The following is a 20,966-nucleotide window of genomic DNA, read 5'->3' on the forward strand; positions in this document are numbered from 1 at the left end:
TGTATAAACATTCGAATGGTTTTTTTTATAAAGCAACTTTCTGCCATCTTGTTGGTAGGGACACGATCCCATTGCTATAAAAATGTTGGGGCTTCCGATGAAAAAACTGCGACAAGTGGTTTTGGCAGTCCTCTTGTGATGTCAACCTGACACTGCCTAAGGAATCCTGCAGCGACCGAAACAGGTGGAAATCTGAAGGTGCAAGGTCAGGACTATACGGCGGATGCATTAATAACACCTCCCAGCCAGACTCCCGAAACCACACGCCTTTATTTATTTGGCCTTCTTTTTTAATCCTTTTTAGGGTACAAACCCTGACATCTGAAAATTTGTTCGTAAATAAAGTTAGCATTAAATAACAAGGTTGCTTTCAGGTATTTTTTTTTGTAACGTTAGGGTCTTACCGGTCAAAATATAAGAAATCTCATCAAGGAACAGATTTTGTCTTTAAACATTCTTCTTGGAACATATCTCTTAATTTATTTATGCTTGATATTATAACTTGCTGAATCCTTTGCATCATCCATGTTACCTGCAAAACAATAAATTCAATTACATGATAAATAATAATTATTTTAATTAATTGTAATTGAAAGTATCAAAATCTTTTACCTGTACTTACCAATGCACTGGGATATTTCATGTAAACAATCTTGTTTTTGTTTAAAAATTGCATCCTTTTCACTTCTTTTTTGTTCGTATTTACTAATCATAACAAAAAGCAATATTCGCAAATCTCTTTTCAAAGTTTTCGTCATGTTTAAACTAGAAAATCACGTAAACCATAAAAATATTTTTCACTTTGACACATAAACAACAAATGCTATAGGTGACAATGACGTTAGTGACAGTGTTACCATAATCATTTTTGGAATAAAAAGCCAGTCTCATCTTTCGCTAGCCAGACTCTACAATCTGCCGGCGCGTCCGCCGATATGTAGAGTAGACTTTAGACGATCCCGTCAATCTTTATCGCATTGATAGATCATTGATAAAAAATTGACCGTGGAACCTACGACAAAAACCGACCAGCCATCCCCATCCGTGGTGATCCGTCCTCGAAAACGTTAGCCTAAAGCGCCCTGTACACGATCAAATTTGTTTGACAAACTTGTTTGACAAACGCTTTAAACAAAGTTGTACACTATCAAATTGTTTGACAAACACTTATTTTATTAAAATTTGGGCTGTTGCTAGTCTCCCTTCAGCCTGTTGTTCAGCGGATGACTAGACACTTACTACTACTTACAGATAATAATATCAGACGATTAATAATTTATTTTATTTATCATTCAAGCCAGGGGTTCCCAAACTTATTTTGTCTACCGCCCACTTTGAGCACAAATAGGGATGATGACAAGGTAAAAGATTAGCAAATTTTGTTAATAAAATAAAGAAATCACGATAAAAAATAATTGTTCTCAAAATTTCAGCTTGATAGCATTTGTATTTTTTTTGTTATGCTCCTTCAAAGTTGGATATTAGTCGAATTTTTTTTCAATTAAATTTCTTAATATTTGTATACAATTCGATAACTTATGCAATTAAAAGCAACTTTTGTTATGAAACCACTTTCATAAACGCAATATTTAAATACCTGTCGAACAAAGTTGTCTCCCGATGCATACAAACTACGAAAGACCGACGTCATACTTTCGTAGCACTTTGTATGAGCGTTTCGGGCAGGTCTTTTTTATGAGATATTTGAATTGTCATATCTTGGTGAATTTTAAAGCTATCAGAGTCATTCTTTCAACGATGTTTCTATTTTTTAAGTGTATTTCAATAACCAATGGGAAAAAAATAGTCATCATGCTTATAATGTTTTAGCGCCCCTTTGTTTTAATTTAAAATGCATTGAGATGAAATAAATCACCCCTCAAGCCTCTACACTACGCCCCCATTTTTTTCTGGGCCCCACACCGCCCCCAAGGGGACAATATCGCCCACTTTGGGAAAAACTGCTTTAAGCGGACGACTAGATATACTTCGTAAAATTTGACAAACAATTTGATCGTTTATAGGGCACTTAAAACGGCCGTCCTTCAAAACAAAGGCAAAAAAAAAATAGTTTGTCGTTTTTGACCATAAACCTAAGTATATATTATAAGTCTATGTTTTTGACAATGACAAATGACATGATGTCTCAGTCTCACTTCTCAAGTCTCAGGTTAGGTTGCACCAGAGGCGTGGTTATAGTTTTTTTTTTTTTAATTGGGGCCGTCTATGGACTGTTCGTCCATATCCTTTTTTTGTTATTTTATTATTTAGATTTTTCGCACCAAGGATAATTGAAATAATAGAATGGCGTGGTTATAGTTAAAGTTAAATATGGCGTCCAAACACCCCTTCTCATACGACATCTGTCAATTTTTCCGGTTATAGTTAAGGTTAAAGTCAAAGTTAGTTGGTGCAACCCAGTCTTAACTGGGTTGCACCAACTAACTTTGACAGAGGCGTGGGTAAATTTAAAGTTATAGTTATAGTTAAGGTAAATTTAACTTTAACTTTGCCCGGAGAAATTGACAGATGTCAGCTGATCCAACAAGGTTATACATGCGCGTGGGCGGGGGCGCTGCTGGTAAAGGAGAACTGTCAAACATTGCGGTTTTTGTATGATGACAGCGTTAGTTCCTTTTTTTCGCCACATGCATTTAAAACCTTGTCGAGCTCTATGGTTATAGTTAAATATCCTCTACTCTGTCGATTAAAATCTGACGTCATCTTGATATCTGTCATACCGCCCGGCGGCACCGCGATAGACGCGGGTTTCGAGCCGTTAGGTTTAACTAAAACTTGATTTTCTACGATTCTAATAACATTTATGTATTGCTACAATTGATGGCGTCTTGATGGCGTCCATTTTTAACTTTACCCAATGAATAAGGAAACACATGGAAGTGACATAACTACAGAAAAGTGTAGCCGGCGCCATATTGCCAAGAACTAAATATGGCGGTCTATAGTGATGGGACACTCGGTTGATATTTGTCGAGGATATCGATAAACTAAGATGTTATAAGAGAGCATCCTGTTATATGATGCAAGCAATAAACCATTTGAACTTTTTTCTTGAGCCATTTCTAACAACACTGCAATCAGGCATTAAGTATTATCTTGTCCTTAATCACTACACACAAGAATTAAACAGAAATATCCATGAAATTTCCAATAATCATCTATTTTAATTTAATAATCCGACACTTTGACAGTTTATATACCTCTGAGAACCGGAACATAAAATGGCGGACCGGCCACAGTATTTTTATTTGGTAATAGACCATTATTTATGCCAAGTCCACTCTATAAAAGTCAATGACTTTACCCAAAGATTTGACATTTTGCACTGTAGTAAGTTAAAGTTAAAGTTACAGTTAAAGTTAAAGTTAGTTGGTGCAATCCAGTCTAAGACTGGGTTGCACCAGAGGCGTGGGTAAAGTTAAAGTTAAATATGGGGTCCAAACACCACATATTCTCATACGAAATCATATTAGTGATCGAAGACGACATCTGTCAATTTTTCCGGTTATAGTTAAGGTTAAAGTTAAAGTTAGTTGGTGAAGTGATGTCTCATGTCTGATGTTTGATGTCTCACTCATTTCTCAAAACAAAAAACTTTCTGAGCTTTATGAAGAAAACTGTAATTTAAACTTCTGTTGTTGTGGTTTTTTCTTTATTTTTGAAGCAGCTTTAGTGCAAGTTACTTATTTGACCAGTTTACCTGGTAATTAGCCAGGATGGTGGGCCTTCTAGATGGAGATATAAACCGCGACGACGACTGTGACAATACGGGGCTCGGATGTGCCCTGGAGCACTTTTCCGAAGTCGAAGAGGTCTTAGGAATGATAGACAATGTTAAAAATATCTATAACTCTTCCTCGCTCGAAGTAGAATACGATAAACTCTACACTATATTGAAACAATATTACGAGCAACCGCACCTTCTCGATCCGCACTTGGAAAAGATATTGGCCAAGTTCATGAATCTCGTCAAGGACAAAGAATCTCCTTTTGAACTGAAACATGCGACATTCAATTACATGTACCAGATCATAAGGGTACGAGGATACAAAGTGGTAGTCAGACATTTGCCGCATGAGGTATGTTTAATGGATAAGTATATATATTTTGTTTCTACACTAATTTTAACCTTTATCAATTATATTGAACATAAATTTATTTTCAGGTCTCAGACCTTCTTACAGTGTTAACATACCTTGAAGCACAAGACCCCAATGATAAGGAAACATGGCGCAGCAGATTTGTGTTGCTGTTGTGGCTGTCAATTGTTGTAATTATTCCCTTCCACATGAGCAGGCTAGATGGATTTGCTCCTGATCAACCTGGTAGGAATCAGAAGATAAAGAGTGTTTTTTTAAGAGTTTCTCCAAATTACTTTAGGTTTAACATTGGATAATTTTTTATTTAAAGGAGCTGGTACCTCTAAGAAGTTGACTGTCATGGAAAGAATTTACAACATTTGTAAAATGTATGCATTATCTAAGGATTCATGTGCCGAAGCAAGTGCCTATTTGGCTTCTAAGTTTCTTATTAGGTAAATATTATTTGAAATTGTGACTACATGTTCAGTTCAGAGCTATTTATTTTAGAGAAGTATCTCTGAGCTAAACATAAGGGATCTGTGAAGATGCCTATTATATATCATCTTAAATTAAAGAAGTGTCCATCAATACTGTTTTTAGCTGACTTCAAAGAGGAGGTTACATCATTTGTAATTAAATTATAATTATAATATTTTGATAATATCAATTTTGTTGTTTGCATGACAATGTTAGTATGAACAAAATGTTTATTATTTTAATATTTCAGGTCTGATGTAAAAGAACTGTATATGGGTACATTCTTTGATTGGGCCTGTGATTTACATTCCAATTTGAAAGAAGAATTCACCATACACTATGGTGTACTAGCTGCAGTGGCTGCAGTGTTAAAGCACGGCAAAAGAGATGACTTATTGCCATATGCTTCAAAACTTCTTACATGGGTCACTAAGCAAAATTACGAACAGCATAAAGCAATGCTGGTACGAAAATATGGAGTCAAAATTGTACAAAGAATTGGTAAGCTTATTTATTTTACATTACCTAATGTATAAAAATATTCATTAGTGTTTAAGAAAGAAATAATGTTGAATGTCTTTAGGTCTCACTTTTCTGAAACCCCGAGTGGCCACCTGGCGTTATACAAGAGGCTCCAGATCACTGGCAGTAACTCTAAGTGGTGGAGCAGCAGCAGGGGACACAGAACCCATCATCTCTCCTGCTGATGATGATGATCAAGATATACCTCAAGAGGTAGGAATAAATTTAAGTCATGTCTGCCTGTTAATGACTGATTAGCTATGAAATAATCCTATAACTTTAAACGAGCAATTCTTGTATATATATATAATTGGAATCTCCGAATCTGCTCCAACGATTTTCATGAAATTTAGTATAAAGGGGGTTTTGGGGGCGATAAATCGATCTAGCTAGGAATAATTTTTAGAAAATGTCATTTTATTCATGTTTTATCGAATACCGAGCAAAGCTCCGTCAAATATCTAGTTTTTTTTATATGACATAAATCAACTGAGTTGAGTTTAGTTAGCCGCGTCACAGACAGAGCAGGTAATATTATCACGATACATCTCGATACATCTTTCTATAGAAATCGTCAGGAGACCACACACAACAGCTATAATGTATATTTTTACATCTTCATATCTTAAGATACAGAGCTGTATGAAAATATACATTCATATTTTGATACATCTAAATACATCTCAATATATTTCTGAATATTACTGTACATCTCTTCTCTTCAGAGGTGTTCAAAAATTTCTGTGATTATATTATATGTGTATGATAGACTGATACACACAGTGTTGCCACTTGCCACCTTAGCACAGCACTTCACAGCAGGAACTGCAGGCAGTCTGTTCCCCAGAGCTTATATTTTCAGTCAAATATCTTCAATCCACATCATTCTGTTTTTGACACAATATGTAACAATGCGCGCATCAAAATTACAACCCGAATCATCCTCTGATGAACTATCTAGTAAATCTAATAGCAAGTAACTCGAAAGGCCATATTATTACAACATTAAAAATAAGAACAGCCTGTATAACACTTTAGCAGCTGAAATGTGCATCAAGCGAAGCGTTTAGCATTGAAATGTAGGGAAAGATACATTACATTACCTGTTGTGTGTGTGATAGATTAATATAATGTAAAGATATACATCCCGGGATGTAATGTACGTTAATATACATTACCTGCTCTGTCTGTGACACCCTTTACCCTTAGCCTAGCTTTACTCAGTTCATTAATAACTTTTCAATTCATGCATTAAACTAAGTTTAATGGTTAAATCACTATTTGGTCACTAGTTCTTTTAAATTTAGGCTGAAGGACTACAATAGTTATGTGTTCTTCAAATGGTTAAAATGGTCACTGGTTCTATAAAAGGTTGAAGGACCACAATGTATGGTTAGGTTGTGTTATGGTTTGGTTCCGTACAGAGTAAAAGACAAGTTAGGTTCAATAGGTTTATTGAATCCTTAATTTATGCTAAAATGGTTTAATGGTTAATGGTAAAGAGTATATGCTGACAGTGCGAAACATGATGTACTGTCGACAAACTGTTGACCGTACAATACATAACATAACACAGTGATATACAGTATCACAGGCTATACTGTAATAGAAAATTATATGCCCTCTTTTTCTTCCTAGCTATTATATACCAGTTACCACATTAAAAATACACTAGTTAACCTCAAATAATTCCACAAATTCAAATTCAACAGGTAGAAGACGTAGTAGAGCTACTTTTATGTTCTCTACGTGACGACGACACAGTTGTACGGTGGTCGGCGGCAAAAGGTGTAGGGCGTATTGGCGCGCGGTTACCGGCACTGGCCGCTGCTGACGTGTGTGAGAGCGTACTGGCCTTGTTCGCCGAACACGAGCGTGACACTGCCTGGCACGGCGCTTGCATGGCTTTAGCTGAACTTGGTAAGTGGTACACGTCAACAAGGATAATGCCCGAAATCCCTGGACTCAGGAGACTTTAATTTACCTCAGGCTTAACGAGCATAGTATGTGTTAAGAGTTTGTACTGTTACATGCTAGGGTTCGAAGTATTTGGAGAGAAAGACCTGCTGACTCTCTTAAAGACTATTCACTAGCACTAAGTCCAAACACTAAGCACTAGGTCCAAACACTAAGCACTAGGTTCAAACCCTAAGCACTAGGTCCAAACACTAAGCACTAGGTCTAAATACTAGACACTAGGTCCAAACACTAAGCACTGTCCTAGGTTGTAGCCAAGTCGTAAGTTTCACTGGTTCACTCACTATTGATCACTTGTTTTCACTTCGAAGTTGCTTTGGAAGTCGCTCAGACTAAATTGAATTAAGGGCTCGTCTACCTGCGGCTATTTATATGGGCCGAGACGAGTTCTGGACTATACGAGAACATTCCTTTCCTGAATGTACAAGATTCGCGTAAACAAGTGTGGTATATTTCTAGAAGCCTAACGCCATCTAGTATCGAATAGCAGATTTACGCTGTCTGTCTGTCTGTCCGTCTGTCCGTCTGTCCGTCCGTAAAGTAGGGGCATGATAAATCAAAAAAATATAAATGATGTATAATTTCTATAAAAACTACCAACGAAAATTGGTTTGAACGAGATCTAGCAAGTAGTTTTTTATAGGTCATAAATAGTAAACCTTCATTTAACTTTCATTAAATCAACTGAAATATAAAAATAATTTGAAAACCTATTAATTTTATAGAAATAAACCTTATTGCTGCTACGGAACCCTTCATGGGCGAGTCCAACTCGCATTTGGCCGGATTTTGTTTATGCAACTTATATTATAATATGTAGCCAGAATTTACCAACTCCATTGCTCGTCATGTCTGGTCCGCAGGTCGTCGAGGTCTACTATCCCCAGCGCAGCTGGGCGCGTGCGTGCGGTGCGCGGTGCGCGCGCTCGCCCGCGACGAGGCGCGCGCGGGTGGCGGCGGCGGCGGCGGGCGCGCGGCGCGGGACGCGGCTTGTCACGTCGCGTGGGCTCTGGCTCGTGCGTACCACGCGGACGCACTCGCGCCGCACGCGCACACGCTCGCCAACGCGCTCATCGCCACCGCGTGTTTTGATAGAGAGGTGTGTTGTTACAGTATGTTTTGTTAAGTTCCATTTGGAACGATGTTCCTTATCGCGCGTTCGGCGTAAAAGATGCTAGACAGAACGATATTTGAACTCGACACTTTTTTATTAGTACCTGCATGGTAGGGGCAGAGGGCGTTGATAGTATTCATGTGCGTCAACTAGATGGCGTTTTTGAGAATAAACAGCGACGCGTGGTTAGTATTCCTAGGCGTCAATAGACCGCGTTTTTTTATACATTTTTTAGTGTTTATGTATACAGGTTTTTTGAATATAAGAATAACTTCGTTCCATTTGGGTGTCCCTTGACACCTCTCAAGTTTTTTTTCAGTGTATTGAATACCAGATGTTACCATACCATACCATGTTGAAGTTCGGGTATCGCGGGAAAATATCTAAGAACTACCCCTATGTTTGTTCCCGTGTTCAGCTATTTTTATAAAATCGATCCAGGAACGAACGTCACATTTTCACTTATATTTAAATATTTTTAGTTTTGACGTATTAATTATTAGTTAGTGACTTTCATATTTCACTTTTTATTTTATATATTCAATTATTAACTGTCGTCTAGATAAACTGTCGTCGCGCGGCGTCGGCGGCGTACCAGGAGAACGTGGGACGTCACGGCATGTTCCCGCACGGCATCGACGTGCTCACCACCGCGGACTTCCAGACGGTGGGACCGCGCACTGCCGCCTACCTCGTCGTTGCTCCCCAGGTACCGCACTTTTTTACAAAGTGGAAACAAAATAAAGTAGCTTTTTCTGACAATGACTTAAAATAATAACAAGCAAGACAGTAAAACAACAATACCAATGACGTGGTTGACCCCATAATGTCACGCTCATAAAATAATTTTAAAAATATAGTTTTGTTTAGGGTGTTGATTCGGTATTATTTTGTATTGTTGTTATAGAAACATATAAGTCAAAAATAACACTTTTAGGGCCTGTTTCACCACCTCCTGATAAGTGCCGAATAGGCTATCCACCACTTAACTTGACCAATGAAGTATGGAGAATCTGTCAAAAAAGTTGTGAATAGCCTATTCGGCATTTTATCAGATAGTGGTGAAACAGGCCCTTATTACTACTTTATCTGCTGCTAACTCTATTCAAGAGACACATATTACACACCCAAAAATATTATCACTTAGTTTTACACACAGAACAATTGAACGTTTTTTATCGCAGGTCGCGCGCTACCCCGAGTACACGCAGCCGCTCATAGACCATCTCGTGGACCTCAAGGTGGAGCACTGGGACTGCGCCATCCGCGAGCTCGCCGCCAAGGCCTTGCACAAACTCACTGATAAGGTATAAGCCATTGAGTTATAGACTAAGTAGAGAAAAATCTGCACTCGATAACTCAATGTATTATGACAGAAATTATATTATTAGTAATTAAGACGTATTTTGCTATATCTGTCAAGCATTATACAACTATTACGGCTGTCTGAAACATTAGTAATACTTGGGTACGCGATAGGATGAACATTATAATAATAGTTAAAAAAAACTAAAAAAAACACGCCCTTAAAAATTTTTTTTTTTTTCAAAAATGTTAACAAATTATTACATTAATGTCATTGGCTCTTAATACGTATGCCAAGTTTCGAATTAATTAAAATACTGGAGATAAGTAAAAATCGTACTCAAAGATTCGTTAGATCGTGATCAAAGTAGCTATAGTAATTAAAAGAAGATTATTTTATTTTCTAAAGGTATATAATTGTAGGCATTTAGCATTGTGCGGTCGGAATTTGATCTTTATAGTATCGTAGCATGAGTCGTTATTTCTTTAAACGGGTATTTGGAGTGGTTCTTCTGTTGTACTAATATTATGTATTCTGTGCTTGGACCAAAAACTGATCTCAAAGATTGTCATAAACAAACAAGATGTCCGTAATCCGTATTATTTAGGGCTCCCACACATAACTGTGAATTCGCATCGCATCGCAAATATCTGCGACGAAATTCATAATAAAAATGACATTACGATGCGATGCGATGCGAATTCGCAGTTTTGTGTGGGAGCCCATAATGCGGACTTAGATACAAGATGTAAATTTTTTCGATTTACAAACAAACACAAAAGCATATTATATTGTTTCAGATGCCTGAATATGTAGCCACTGAAGTTCTACCAAAGCTATTGAGAAAGATCGAATCTATAGACCTGAATGTTCGTCACGGAGCTATCCTCGCTATTGGAGAAGTCATACATGCACTGTCATTGTGCAAGTTGGACAACGGTATATTAATTTCACTGAGAATTTCTTAAACAATTTTCAATTTAAAAACAGCTGCCTTACTCCCGAGTCCCGACAGACTCGATTTAAAAGACTCTTCAGAAATATATTTATACTAGCCCAAAATCGTGCTGCGGCTCAATTTGAAACTAATCAGACTCGTAAATCAAAATCGGTATCAGTTTCGGGGGTAAGACTGCTGAATACGTTCAAGTAGTCTATTGTGAATTAAAAAACTTGATTTTCCACACTATATGTGTATTTTGTCTAATATTTGATTCTCACATAGGCGTATTATATTTGCATTAAAGAGACAGTGACGTCATCAACAACACGCCATAAATAACCAATGACGCGTACCCACCGATAGCAAATGTTTATTATCTATGTTTGATTTTGATGATTTACCTTAAGTGTTTGTTCGGACACAGCGGGACCCGCGCGGTTGGAACCCGTGCGGTTAATCCACTCTCAGCTTATTACAAAGGCGTTGTATTACAGCGTTCACACTAACTACTCGGTTTCTACGCGGGAAACGCGCGGTTCCCACTGTGTCTGAACAAGCACTAGCGAGAATAGCCTACACGCATCAACCAATGACTAATTGATTGTACCTAGGCTCATCTGCTGCATCGCTGATATCTGAGGACGCACGTGCGGGCGTGTGCGGGCTGGTTGGGCGGTTACGGGCGCGGCAACAGCTGCGCGGTTTAGGCGGCGAGCTCATGCGTCAGGCCGCCTGTCACGCCGTCGGTCGACTGGCGTTGGCGCATCATCACGTCGCGCGTGATACTGCCGGTGAGATTGAACTAGAGAGAAAATCTCTTATATGTCAAAAAGAACATAGATACTTTCAGAAAGAAAAGCGATAATCGTAGTGTAAATACTAGAAATAAGAACCATCAACAAATTAGCTGTACCAATGTCCAGACTAGCCATAAATCATATAAGCCAAAGTAAGCAAATCCTTTAAAAGCCAATGTATACGGCTATACGCCTATACAATAGAACCCCAGAAAATGTTCAAAATATATTATCTTTAAACAAATTTAAAAAAGCAGTCAAAGAACGTTTGTGTGTTAAAGCGTACTACTATAAAGTCAATGATTTCATTGAAGACAGCACACCTTGGGAATAGGGTGGCTCCATGCAGGTTACTTTGGGATTTTAGTTTAAAATTGAGAATAACACGCCCGAGGTTTGAATGTGCGAATGTGACTAAACCCACGTTTGTAGTACGAATCTGATTTACTCATTCTTTGCACAGCGTTTCACTTAATCTTCGCAGACTTTTCGCCATTCGCGCATGTGTAGACGAGGCATTACATTTGTTACAAAAATAAAAACTTTAATATCAATGGAATTTGCAGATGATTGGCTGAGGCTGATAGAGGAGTGCCTCGCCCACGAGGTCCAGGCTGTGAGAGAGAAAGCGATAGAGGCTCTCCCTCTCATCATAAACGAGTACCTGAAGGACGAAGACGATGAAACGCAGTCTCCGGAGACCTCGATCAAGGAGCAACGCCGACTACTCATAGACCACTACCTCGAGCAACTGTCTAACACCGGAGTCAATGGACTCACACTGAGGATGGGATTTTCTAGAGCCATTGGTAAGAATGTTCGTCAAAAATGTCTCCGTCGCCTATCATTTATATTTTTATTATCGATTAGTACACTTAGTATAACAAACTATTAAAAAATCTTTAAAACTTCTCTGTACAGAGAAACGATCAATTTGTGTTAAACTGACTGTGTATTTTGCATATTGATATGCCAAAGTTTCTTTACCCGATGCGCCTAAATGAATGTCGGACTTTAATGCATGAGGTATCAATTATTTCGTAATAAAGATACTACCTGCGTTACAATGACTATGCAAATTTTCGTAGAACCATAGATAGAACCTTACTTTTCCCATTTGAGTTTGTAATGTTCATTTCACATTTATTGTATTGATAAAAATATTACATTCTTTTACAGGATCTCTACCGGGATTCATTTTGAATGAGCATCTGGAGCGCATAGTAGACGCTTTGATAGAATGTACGAAGGTGACTGAAAACACACAGAAGTGGGCGGAGGGGCGGCGTGACGCGGTACTTGGACTTACTGAGGTTTGTTTGGAGTTTCTCTTGTCCTGGGGCAGTTTTAAATTTCATAGTAAATAATATCATAGCATCATAACCTTTTCTTATTTATTTTTGTACTGTACTCCATAGACATTAACAGTTATAAAAGTGCATAAACCTGTCAAAAGACCAGATTCGATGATGACATTGCTACGCGGCTGCGATATCGCATATAAACCGGGACTCGACATACTTTAACCGATTCCGTGCGGATGTTGCCGCAGAGGCACCATGGGTATCTTTTCTGTATGGCGTGTGACGCCCGAGAGGAGATAAAATGTTTACCTGTAAAACTATGATGAAATTACATTTTTCAGAGGTTTCCCCTCAATGAAAGTGGTTTATTTGTCACGTATTTTACGTGTACAGTGTTAGTTTTAGATATTGCATAAAAACTTATACTTCAGGAGTCTTAAACATTTTCAATTGGCGATTCATATGGCCGACGAATTATTTTATAAATATATAACGCCAACACCAGCAAAATCTCACATTTATTCTTATAATTAAGAGGATTCCACACCGCCATTTTTTCCATACAAACGTTGTCCCCTGTTTCCTCCCTGGATAATGCTAGTAGAGTTATAATTTTTTTCCTGAATATCTACGGCCACTAATACAATGTCCCTATGTTTTCTTTTTTTTTCATAATTTAATTATTAAATAAGATATGAACGTTCAAAAACCCAAAAAAATGGCCAGATTTTCCACTGTGTTCAAACGTCCAGAAAACAGATTTGGATAGATTATACAAAAAAAGCAAAACATAGGAACACAGCTCAAGCCTTTTTTTAATCTTTAATGAAAAAAGTACTTAAATCGGTTAAGTTTTGGAGAAGGAATCAGGGGACAACGAATCGTTGATTTTCTGGATTTTCTGCAGTTGTCTCTATCGCGTTCTGCGGTATAGGCTTGAGGTAAGGGAGACAGCTATAGATATTACACGTACTTTTTTTCATTTCTCTAGCCGCTGTTGTATCCTCTTAACTAGCAGCCCGCCCCTGCTTCACATCGGTATGAAAGAAACATATTTCATTCAAAAACTACAACCTATACAATGTTTGTTTATAAAATGCTATTAAAAGTTGATAATATACATTTCTTGGCGTTATACATGACTAGCAAGTAGCATCTAATATCCCGTTCTACAATAAAACTAGGATAAAATAATCAATATAGTTTACAACACTTGATAAAAATAAGTCACTTACCTTCCATTTCTGTTTGTACACGTAAATAATCACTTCTAAATACTTGAAACGAACTATTAATCCGTTTACGTTCGCTGTTGGGTCGCTACTAAAAAAAAAAAACAATTGGAAACAGACGAAACAACGATCAATTACATTTCGGGTGGGGCTCGAGAGGAGTCATCAAAGATCCTGGCGCTAGGCGGATCCACGAAATATTTATTAGCAGCCAGGCGCAAAATATTGCAAAAAATGACACCGCACTGAATCGGTTAACCATGTTGCAATGATTGTTTTAGGCTCGTATCAGATGTTTGACACATCACATGACAACGACGATAAAAGTCGGATCTGCCCTCTAGTAGTCAGATATTCAACACCATCTCCTTATTTCTGTCCAAATCTTTGTTTCTATCTATTAGATATGTCGTACACTCGGCCCCGAAGGTGCGATGGCGCCGTACATAGAGCGCGTGCTGAACGCCCTGCTGGCCAGTCTAGGCGAGTACACGGTAGACCTGCGCGGCGATATCGGCGCCTGGGTGCGAGAGGCCAGCATGACCGGTTGGTTGTTTTTTTTTTTTAATAGTAAACTTTAGTTTGATGTTTGAATAAGATTTGCTTATAAGTGTTAACGTTATGTAAAACGGCAAAAGTCGCGCTATTACTATTGCTGTCACTTCGTGATGCTAAAAATATATTATAATATCTCACCTGACGACCAATGCTATTTTTAGAGAGCCTGGAACAAACTTGTAACTTTCAATGTTGTCGCTTGTTAATTCCTAATTTTTACTACACAAAATCACTACCTACACAGTTTCATATGTGTACGTATACACTTACACAAGCATGATTGAACATGAATTCTATGAGATTAAATTGTCAACGTGCGGCACGTGCCGACTGGACGTCAAAAAAGAGTGCTGCTGTCATGTATCACACGTCTCTTTTTACCACGCAGTGTTACTGATAGTGACATCTCTCTTGCTCAGGCCTTTGTTTCTCTATTCCGCTAGGTATATTAACTTTATGCTTTCCACCCGCCTTTAAGAACCATCCAATCTGCAGGTCTGCTATCAATCTGCCGTCAGTGCGCAGTGAGCGCACCGGAGCTGCTGTCGGCGGCGGCGGTGCGCGGCGCGGCGTGCGGCGCGGCGCAGCAGGCCGTAGAGAAGATAGACCGCACGCGCGCGCACGCTGGACGGATATTCATCTCACTTTTATACAAGTTAGTAGTTGGGTGGCTATTTATTATCTTATATTGTAGTACGCGTGGTAATTTAAATATAATCTTCCATACTTAATCAATCGAGAACAAATCAAGAAGAAAAATGAATAGCATATCAGCCACGACACGAATTTCGCGTTATGGTCTTTTTGTGATTGCCAGAACGCGTCGTGGCTGTTTCACTGTGACCACAACGCGTTGTGAGCCATTTTTTCGCTCATTGAGCGATTTCGGTCTTTGAGCGTAACATATATAAAAATGGATTTCCAAAAGTGTTAGTCGCGCTAAAACTCGAAAACGGCTTAACGGATTGGGCTGATTTTAGTCTTAAAATAGTCGTAGAAGTCCAAGGAAGGTTTTAAAGTGACACGAAGTTCACTGGCACAGCTATTATATTTTATTTTTCATTGCAATGTCTTTTATAAAAACTAGGCCAACTTTTAGCGGTTAAGAATTTACCTTTGAAAAGTAATTGGCACAAAATGGCACTGTGAAATTCCGTTGTTGTTGGAATATGTGACGCTGATTACTGATTACTTTCATGGCTTGAAACTATATAGTAGTCATACTAAGTTATCAGGCATATTGCATAGTTATTTTTATACAGCATAAACTTAATATACCTAGCGGAATAGACAAACAAACGCCTTAGCAAGCGAGATGTCACTATAAGTAACACAGCATGGTAAAAAGAGACGTGTAATACATGACAGCAGAACCAATTTTTTTCATCTGTTTGACGTCCAGTCGGCACTTATCAGCACGTTGACAATTTAATCTCTTAGATTAAATTGTCAACGTGCTGATTAAATTGTTAAGATGCTTGTGTAAGTGTAACCGTAAACAAATTTTTACACACAGACATAAATAAATTTCGGTTTCAATTGACAGCTCGAGATTATTGCTCTATTTCGCTAGGTGTATTAACTTTATGCGTTAGTTTACTACAATCTTATGACAGTTTGTCAAACCATAACTTTTTTCCGCAATCAAACTACACACGCTCTTTTATATAAACTGCAATACTCATGTCAAAAATTCCAGCGAGCCAGAAATCCCTCACATTCCACACCACGACGCCCTCAAGCGGATATTCCCGTCAGAGGAGGTCGAGATAAAGTCGCCCAACAAAGAGGCGGAAGACGAGCGGCCAAGAGCGAGCGAGAACTCCAACGTAGTGCTATGGCTGTTCCCCGGACACACTATGCCGAGATTTGTTCAGCTACTCAAGTTCGACACATACAGATATCATATTGTCAAAGGATTGGTTGTCAGCGCTGGCGAGTTGACTGAGAGCTTGGTAAGTTTGTATTGTAAAACTACGTAGTTTCATAATGCTAAGAGTGTGTGGCGTCTCTGTCGCACCTGCGAGCTTAATTTTAATTAATATTAATGATCGTTATTTAAATCTGATAATTTTAGTTTGTAGTCTATGACACTATTGCTTATATTATATTTTAAGGCTGGAGAGGGAAAAAATGTACGGAAGACAGTTGGTTGACAATTGTTAAAAAATATTATGGCTAGCGACAAGCTAGATGTTGATTTTGTGAACACGCATTTTTTAAATATTAAATTTCAGTGAGCTTTGAAGATCTGGTAGTTTCATTTATAGAAATATCTGCCTATCATTTCAATGATCTCCAAAAGTGAAACAATCTTAACCCTTTAACCGCCGAGCTTAAAATCAATTGTCGTGCCTCTAGCGCCGGCACCATAAATCGAAAAATGTATACCTACAACAAATAGTAATGTGCAATACTTATCTTTTTCGAAGTCGATAATTTATTTATTAATTTATAATTTATATAAAGTATAAACTGATATCTAATATTATTTGAATCCATAATGTTGTAAGTAGATATACAACGCTGGCAAAAACATTAGATAAAAACAGCTTGAATAGTGAAGTGACATAATTCCCGATATTTGTTATTACATTTCAAATAATATTAATTTCATAGTTTCCACGAATTAAATAATTGAGTTGTTAAAATATATAACCTACTACAAAATATATAGATTTTCAATAGTAGATCGATATCCCATCCCCTTTACACGCATACAATTTCATCTAAATGTCGTAGCAGACAGACCGATAGGAAAGCGTTACTTTGTTGTAATTGTAATTTTATTTCTAATTTATGTATCCACTACAATCACATTTATCGATAGCATCATCATAAGCACAACACTAGTGGAAAATTCTAGAAGGCGGCACTCGCTTATGACGTCAGAAGCGGTCGTCTTTTTCCGACCGTGGCGCAGGGTGTGCTGACAACATTCGTTTCTAAACATGCAGGCTAGGGATGGGAATCGTCAATTCAATCACTGAAATTTTTATACTATATTTATTATAAATTAGGTAAAACAAACAAGTTTATTTGTTCAGTAACCATTGCTTTATAATAAATTAGTTTGTAAATACTGTTTCATAATAAATAGTAAAAACAGAAATGTTTTCATTTATGTGGATTTTGTATCAGTAAATCATTGCTTATGTCCCGTCCCTACTGTCGGATTTTTCCGACTCGGGCGTTGGACATCAATATACTTTTCTAAGAATATTTTCGGTAATTTATTTAACTTTAGACATTATTTTTAGGTCTTCTAATTAAGAAACTATAATCAATTGTAAATGATTTCTTTGATAACTATTTACCAAGTATAAACATTATTTCAATATAATACAGTGCTATCAAACAAAACAGGCAGATTAACCGAGTAGTGGTACTGGTTGTAAATATCCGACCTTGGCAAAATGGGCGCGAAAATATTTGTCAGATTATTCCGATCTTGGCGGCTAAAAGGTTAATGGCCCTTGACTCAAAAATAGCGTATATTGTTATAATATTACACAGCTGTAAAGGAATATAGCTCTGAATTTTCATTTGTTACGGTGATAATATTTGAATTTGAATTAAATAATAAAAAGTTAATAAAATAATAAAAAGTAAAGTTACATACGATTATCACAATATTTAAAACAACTTCACCAACCCTAGCGTATAACATGAAATAAATAACATCACGATAGATTTCTCATTTCTCATATTTTTACTGTTATAGGTAAAGCACACGACTCAATCTCTCTTCTCATACTTACGATCCCTCCACGATGACAAAGAGACTCTGAAAGCGATATGCGACACAATCATCGACGTGTTCAGAGACAACCTGCACGTCAAGAGAATAATGACGCCTATGTTCAACTTCTTAGATAGACTGTTTAGTTCAGGTGAGACTTTTCTGTGTTATACATTTTAACCCAATCCCCAAGCGGCAGCCGGTTGCCGCATAGTAATTGAAAATCTATTGTGTCTGCGATAGCCACGATGGAGGTGTTAAATAGCTGTGCGAAAACACTGTCGCACGCAGTCAGTCACTTTATTTGTATTAAGAAAGAAAAGTTGTGGAAAAGATTAAAAAAAAATTCCATGAGCACTTGAATCTTTTTGTCTCGTTACTATGTAAATTCGTTTTTGAGCATCTAAATTGTAAAAGATACAAGTGGCTATAGCAATAAATTACAACACTATTAATATTTTTAAAATCTTTAATGCTATTTTTATTTTTTAGAATTTTGTTATATCTAAATTCTAAAATGAATACGAAAAATGGCATAATATAGCTACATAATATTTATTACTATCGTAAAAGTTTATTCCACATTGCACTTGTATTTCAGGTGCCATCTCACCGATACTAGAGGACCCAGAGTCAACGTTTGCATTGGACGTACTAAAGTATTTGCAGCTCGAGCTACGCGGCGGTAACAGCGTCTACAAGATGTTGGACTCCATCAACGTACTGTGTCAACTGATTCAGGTATGTTTTTTTATGAAATAAGCAAACGGGTCACCTGATGGAAAGCAATACCGTCGCCCATGGACATTCGCAACATCAGAAGAGCTGCAGGTGCATTGCCGGCCTTTTAAGAGGGAATAGGGTAGGGGAGGATAAGGAAGGGAATAGGGGAGGGTAGGGAAGGGCCTATTCGTGCCGAAGCATGGCTCTCCCACGTATGTTTACAATAAAATATTTGAATGGTATGTCCATAAGCTTTAAATGTATTGTTATATAACAATAGCTCGCCTTCGTATTTCGGGTCTTAGGAAACCAGATTGCAATATTATGTTCACACGCGAGTAGCAGGGAGCTTGAATAGCACCAAATTCCGGCTTCGCAGCTGGAATTTGTGTAATGTAGGTCAGCTATTGCGGCTTTACTAGGGGGATTAAACGGTAGATTGTTGCCGTGGAGCTACTTGCTGTTTTATCGCCTCAAAATTTTAATTAGCAAATTTACATTACGAGCCGAATAATCACGTAGATAAAACCAGCTTTAAAAAGTTTAAAAATGATTTGTCACTTTATGGCGGTTTCGATACAAAAACAGTAGTTGTATTGTTTTGTCTCTCTGCAAGGCAAAATAAAGTTTCAGCCAAATCTGCGCGACCAAAGCGACTGCGAAGCGGGTCGAGCGTCTACCGCGCGGCGGGCGCTGCCCATGTAATCTTATGGCGCTTTGAACACCTGCGCGACCGCAATGCGGGACGTTCATGTCGGCGGAGCGGAACGTGCGCGTTCAGTAGACAGAAATGTGGTCCGAAATGAATCTACGGTTCGCACCGTAGTCGCGCAGGTGTGCACGCCAGTTTCGTGTTGGAAACGCTCCCGCATAGCGTCCCGCGTCTCGCGCTACTGACGCGCGTGCAGGTTCGGCCGAAGCTTAAAGGTCGCCGATTGATCTACCACTTTGTCATTTACACTTCAAATAAAATATGCTAGTAAACCAATCGACGTGCTTACATTTTTGCCCCGATCTGACATAGACCAAAAAAAAGTTACCAAACAAGCCAATAACTATGAAAAAATACACTATAATCCAGGCATTAATGAAAAAACACTCGTAGGTGGGCGGGAGCGTGTCAGCGCGCGCGTTGTCGGTCCTGTGCGTGCGGCTGTGCTGCGCCGACCGCTACGTGCGTCGCTGCGCCGCCGCCAGACTGTACGAGGCGCTCACGCTGTATGGTGACGTCAGTGCGGTCCCGCCTGATAACTTGGATCAGGTTAGTGCCTGATTGCACTATACTATGAAAAGTGTCGCTAGCTGCGGAGGGTATTTCATAGAAATACATAGAAACCAGTAGTGTCGCAAAGACACGTCGTCTGCTGCCGCTTCATGTAGCCGGCTTCCAACTTCACCGCTCGTCGTTCGACTATTCTTAAGGTATATAAGAATAGTCGAACGACGAACGGTGAAGTCCGAAATTGAAAATGTATGAGATTTGACATGATGCATCAATTTCATAATATAGTGCATGCGATACATTGTGCGATGCATTCTTTTATATCTAAAATGTATATCTTTACCTTTCGTAACTTATACTTTACTTTTAATTATTCCTTAGCCGTTACTATCGTACCTTAAACCTTTTTTTTTGTTTTGTAGGTTATGTCCATCTTGGCTGATACGGACTGGGAGAAAGACGTGAACGAGCTGCGACCGATTAGGAACGAAATATGCGATCTCATGGACATCAAGCGGCCGGTGCCCAAGGCTAAAGCGCCGTAGATAATGTATCTCATATTTATTTTACATGTAGCTTGCATGTGGATGTCGCCTTATAGTGGTGCAACCATATTCTAACAACAAACATGTTTTTGTATAGTCCGGTTGCGGAGCACGCAGAACGAATGCTGTCGCTACATATTATTCATTTAGCCCATTGCGATCCTATTATGTAGACATGGTAAAAAATCGTGTCAAAGTGAAAAATACAAGAAGCCTCTTAGCCGAGTAATAATTTCTATATTATGTTCTACAACCAACAACAAGAAGTATAATCTATTCCTTAAATACATAGTCACCACCTTCATATTTTTTCTTTTTATGTATTATGTGGTTGCACCTAAAATTTCGTAAAAGTTGATGACTATAATAGTGCTTATGAAATCACAAATCTAATTTGATTA

The 20,966-nt window shown here is 38.2% G+C and overlaps 1 protein-coding gene across 2 annotated transcripts; it reads left to right on the forward strand.

Moving 5' to 3' along the window:
- The first annotated feature begins 3,552 nt into the window (after nt 1–3,552).
- Nucleotides 3,553–20,850, forward strand: LOC121726826 (tubulin-specific chaperone D). 2 transcript variants are annotated; one of them, XM_042114386.1, is made up of 20 exons: nt 3,553–4,100; nt 4,187–4,349; nt 4,435–4,555; nt 4,831–5,081; nt 5,164–5,315; nt 6,815–7,022; nt 7,943–8,178; nt 8,756–8,902; nt 9,378–9,500; nt 10,300–10,438; nt 11,054–11,233; nt 11,806–12,048; nt 12,419–12,552; nt 14,180–14,321; nt 14,829–14,988; nt 16,033–16,288; nt 18,058–18,226; nt 18,677–18,816; nt 19,904–20,059; nt 20,443–20,850. In XM_042114386.1, the coding sequence occupies exons 1-20, from the start codon at nt 3,738–3,740 to the stop codon at nt 20,563–20,565; spliced, it is 3,606 nt and encodes a 1,201-aa protein (XP_041970320.1). In that variant the 5' UTR covers nt 3,553–3,737; the 3' UTR covers nt 20,566–20,850. The 2 variants fall into 2 exon arrangements, with proteins under 2 accessions (XP_041970320.1, XP_041970319.1); XM_042114385.1 differs by having other exon boundaries at nt 3,554–4,100; nt 4,187–4,346; nt 4,432–4,555.
- The last annotated feature ends 116 nt before the right edge of the window (nt 20,851–20,966 follow it).

This window comes from Aricia agestis, chromosome 5 (genome assembly GCF_905147365.1).
Source record: "Aricia agestis chromosome 5, ilAriAges1.1, whole genome shotgun sequence".
Lineage (NCBI taxonomy): Eukaryota > Metazoa > Arthropoda > Insecta > Lepidoptera > Lycaenidae > Aricia > Aricia agestis.

What these genes read in the sequence shown, in the direction of transcription:
- LOC121726826 (XM_042114386.1), top strand. Translation starts at nt 3,738, where the DNA reads ATGGTGGGCCTTCTAGATGGAGATATAAACCGCGACGACGACTGTGAC. An exon ending in CGGTACTTGGACTTACTGAG is followed by an intron (nt 12,553 to 14,179) that starts GTTTGTTTGGAG and finishes TCTATCTATTAG; the next exon opens with ATATGTCGTACACTCGGCCC. An exon ending in GCGAGTTGACTGAGAGCTTG is followed by an intron (nt 16,289 to 18,057) that starts GTAAGTTTGTAT and finishes TTACTGTTATAG; the next exon opens with GTAAAGCACACGACTCAATC.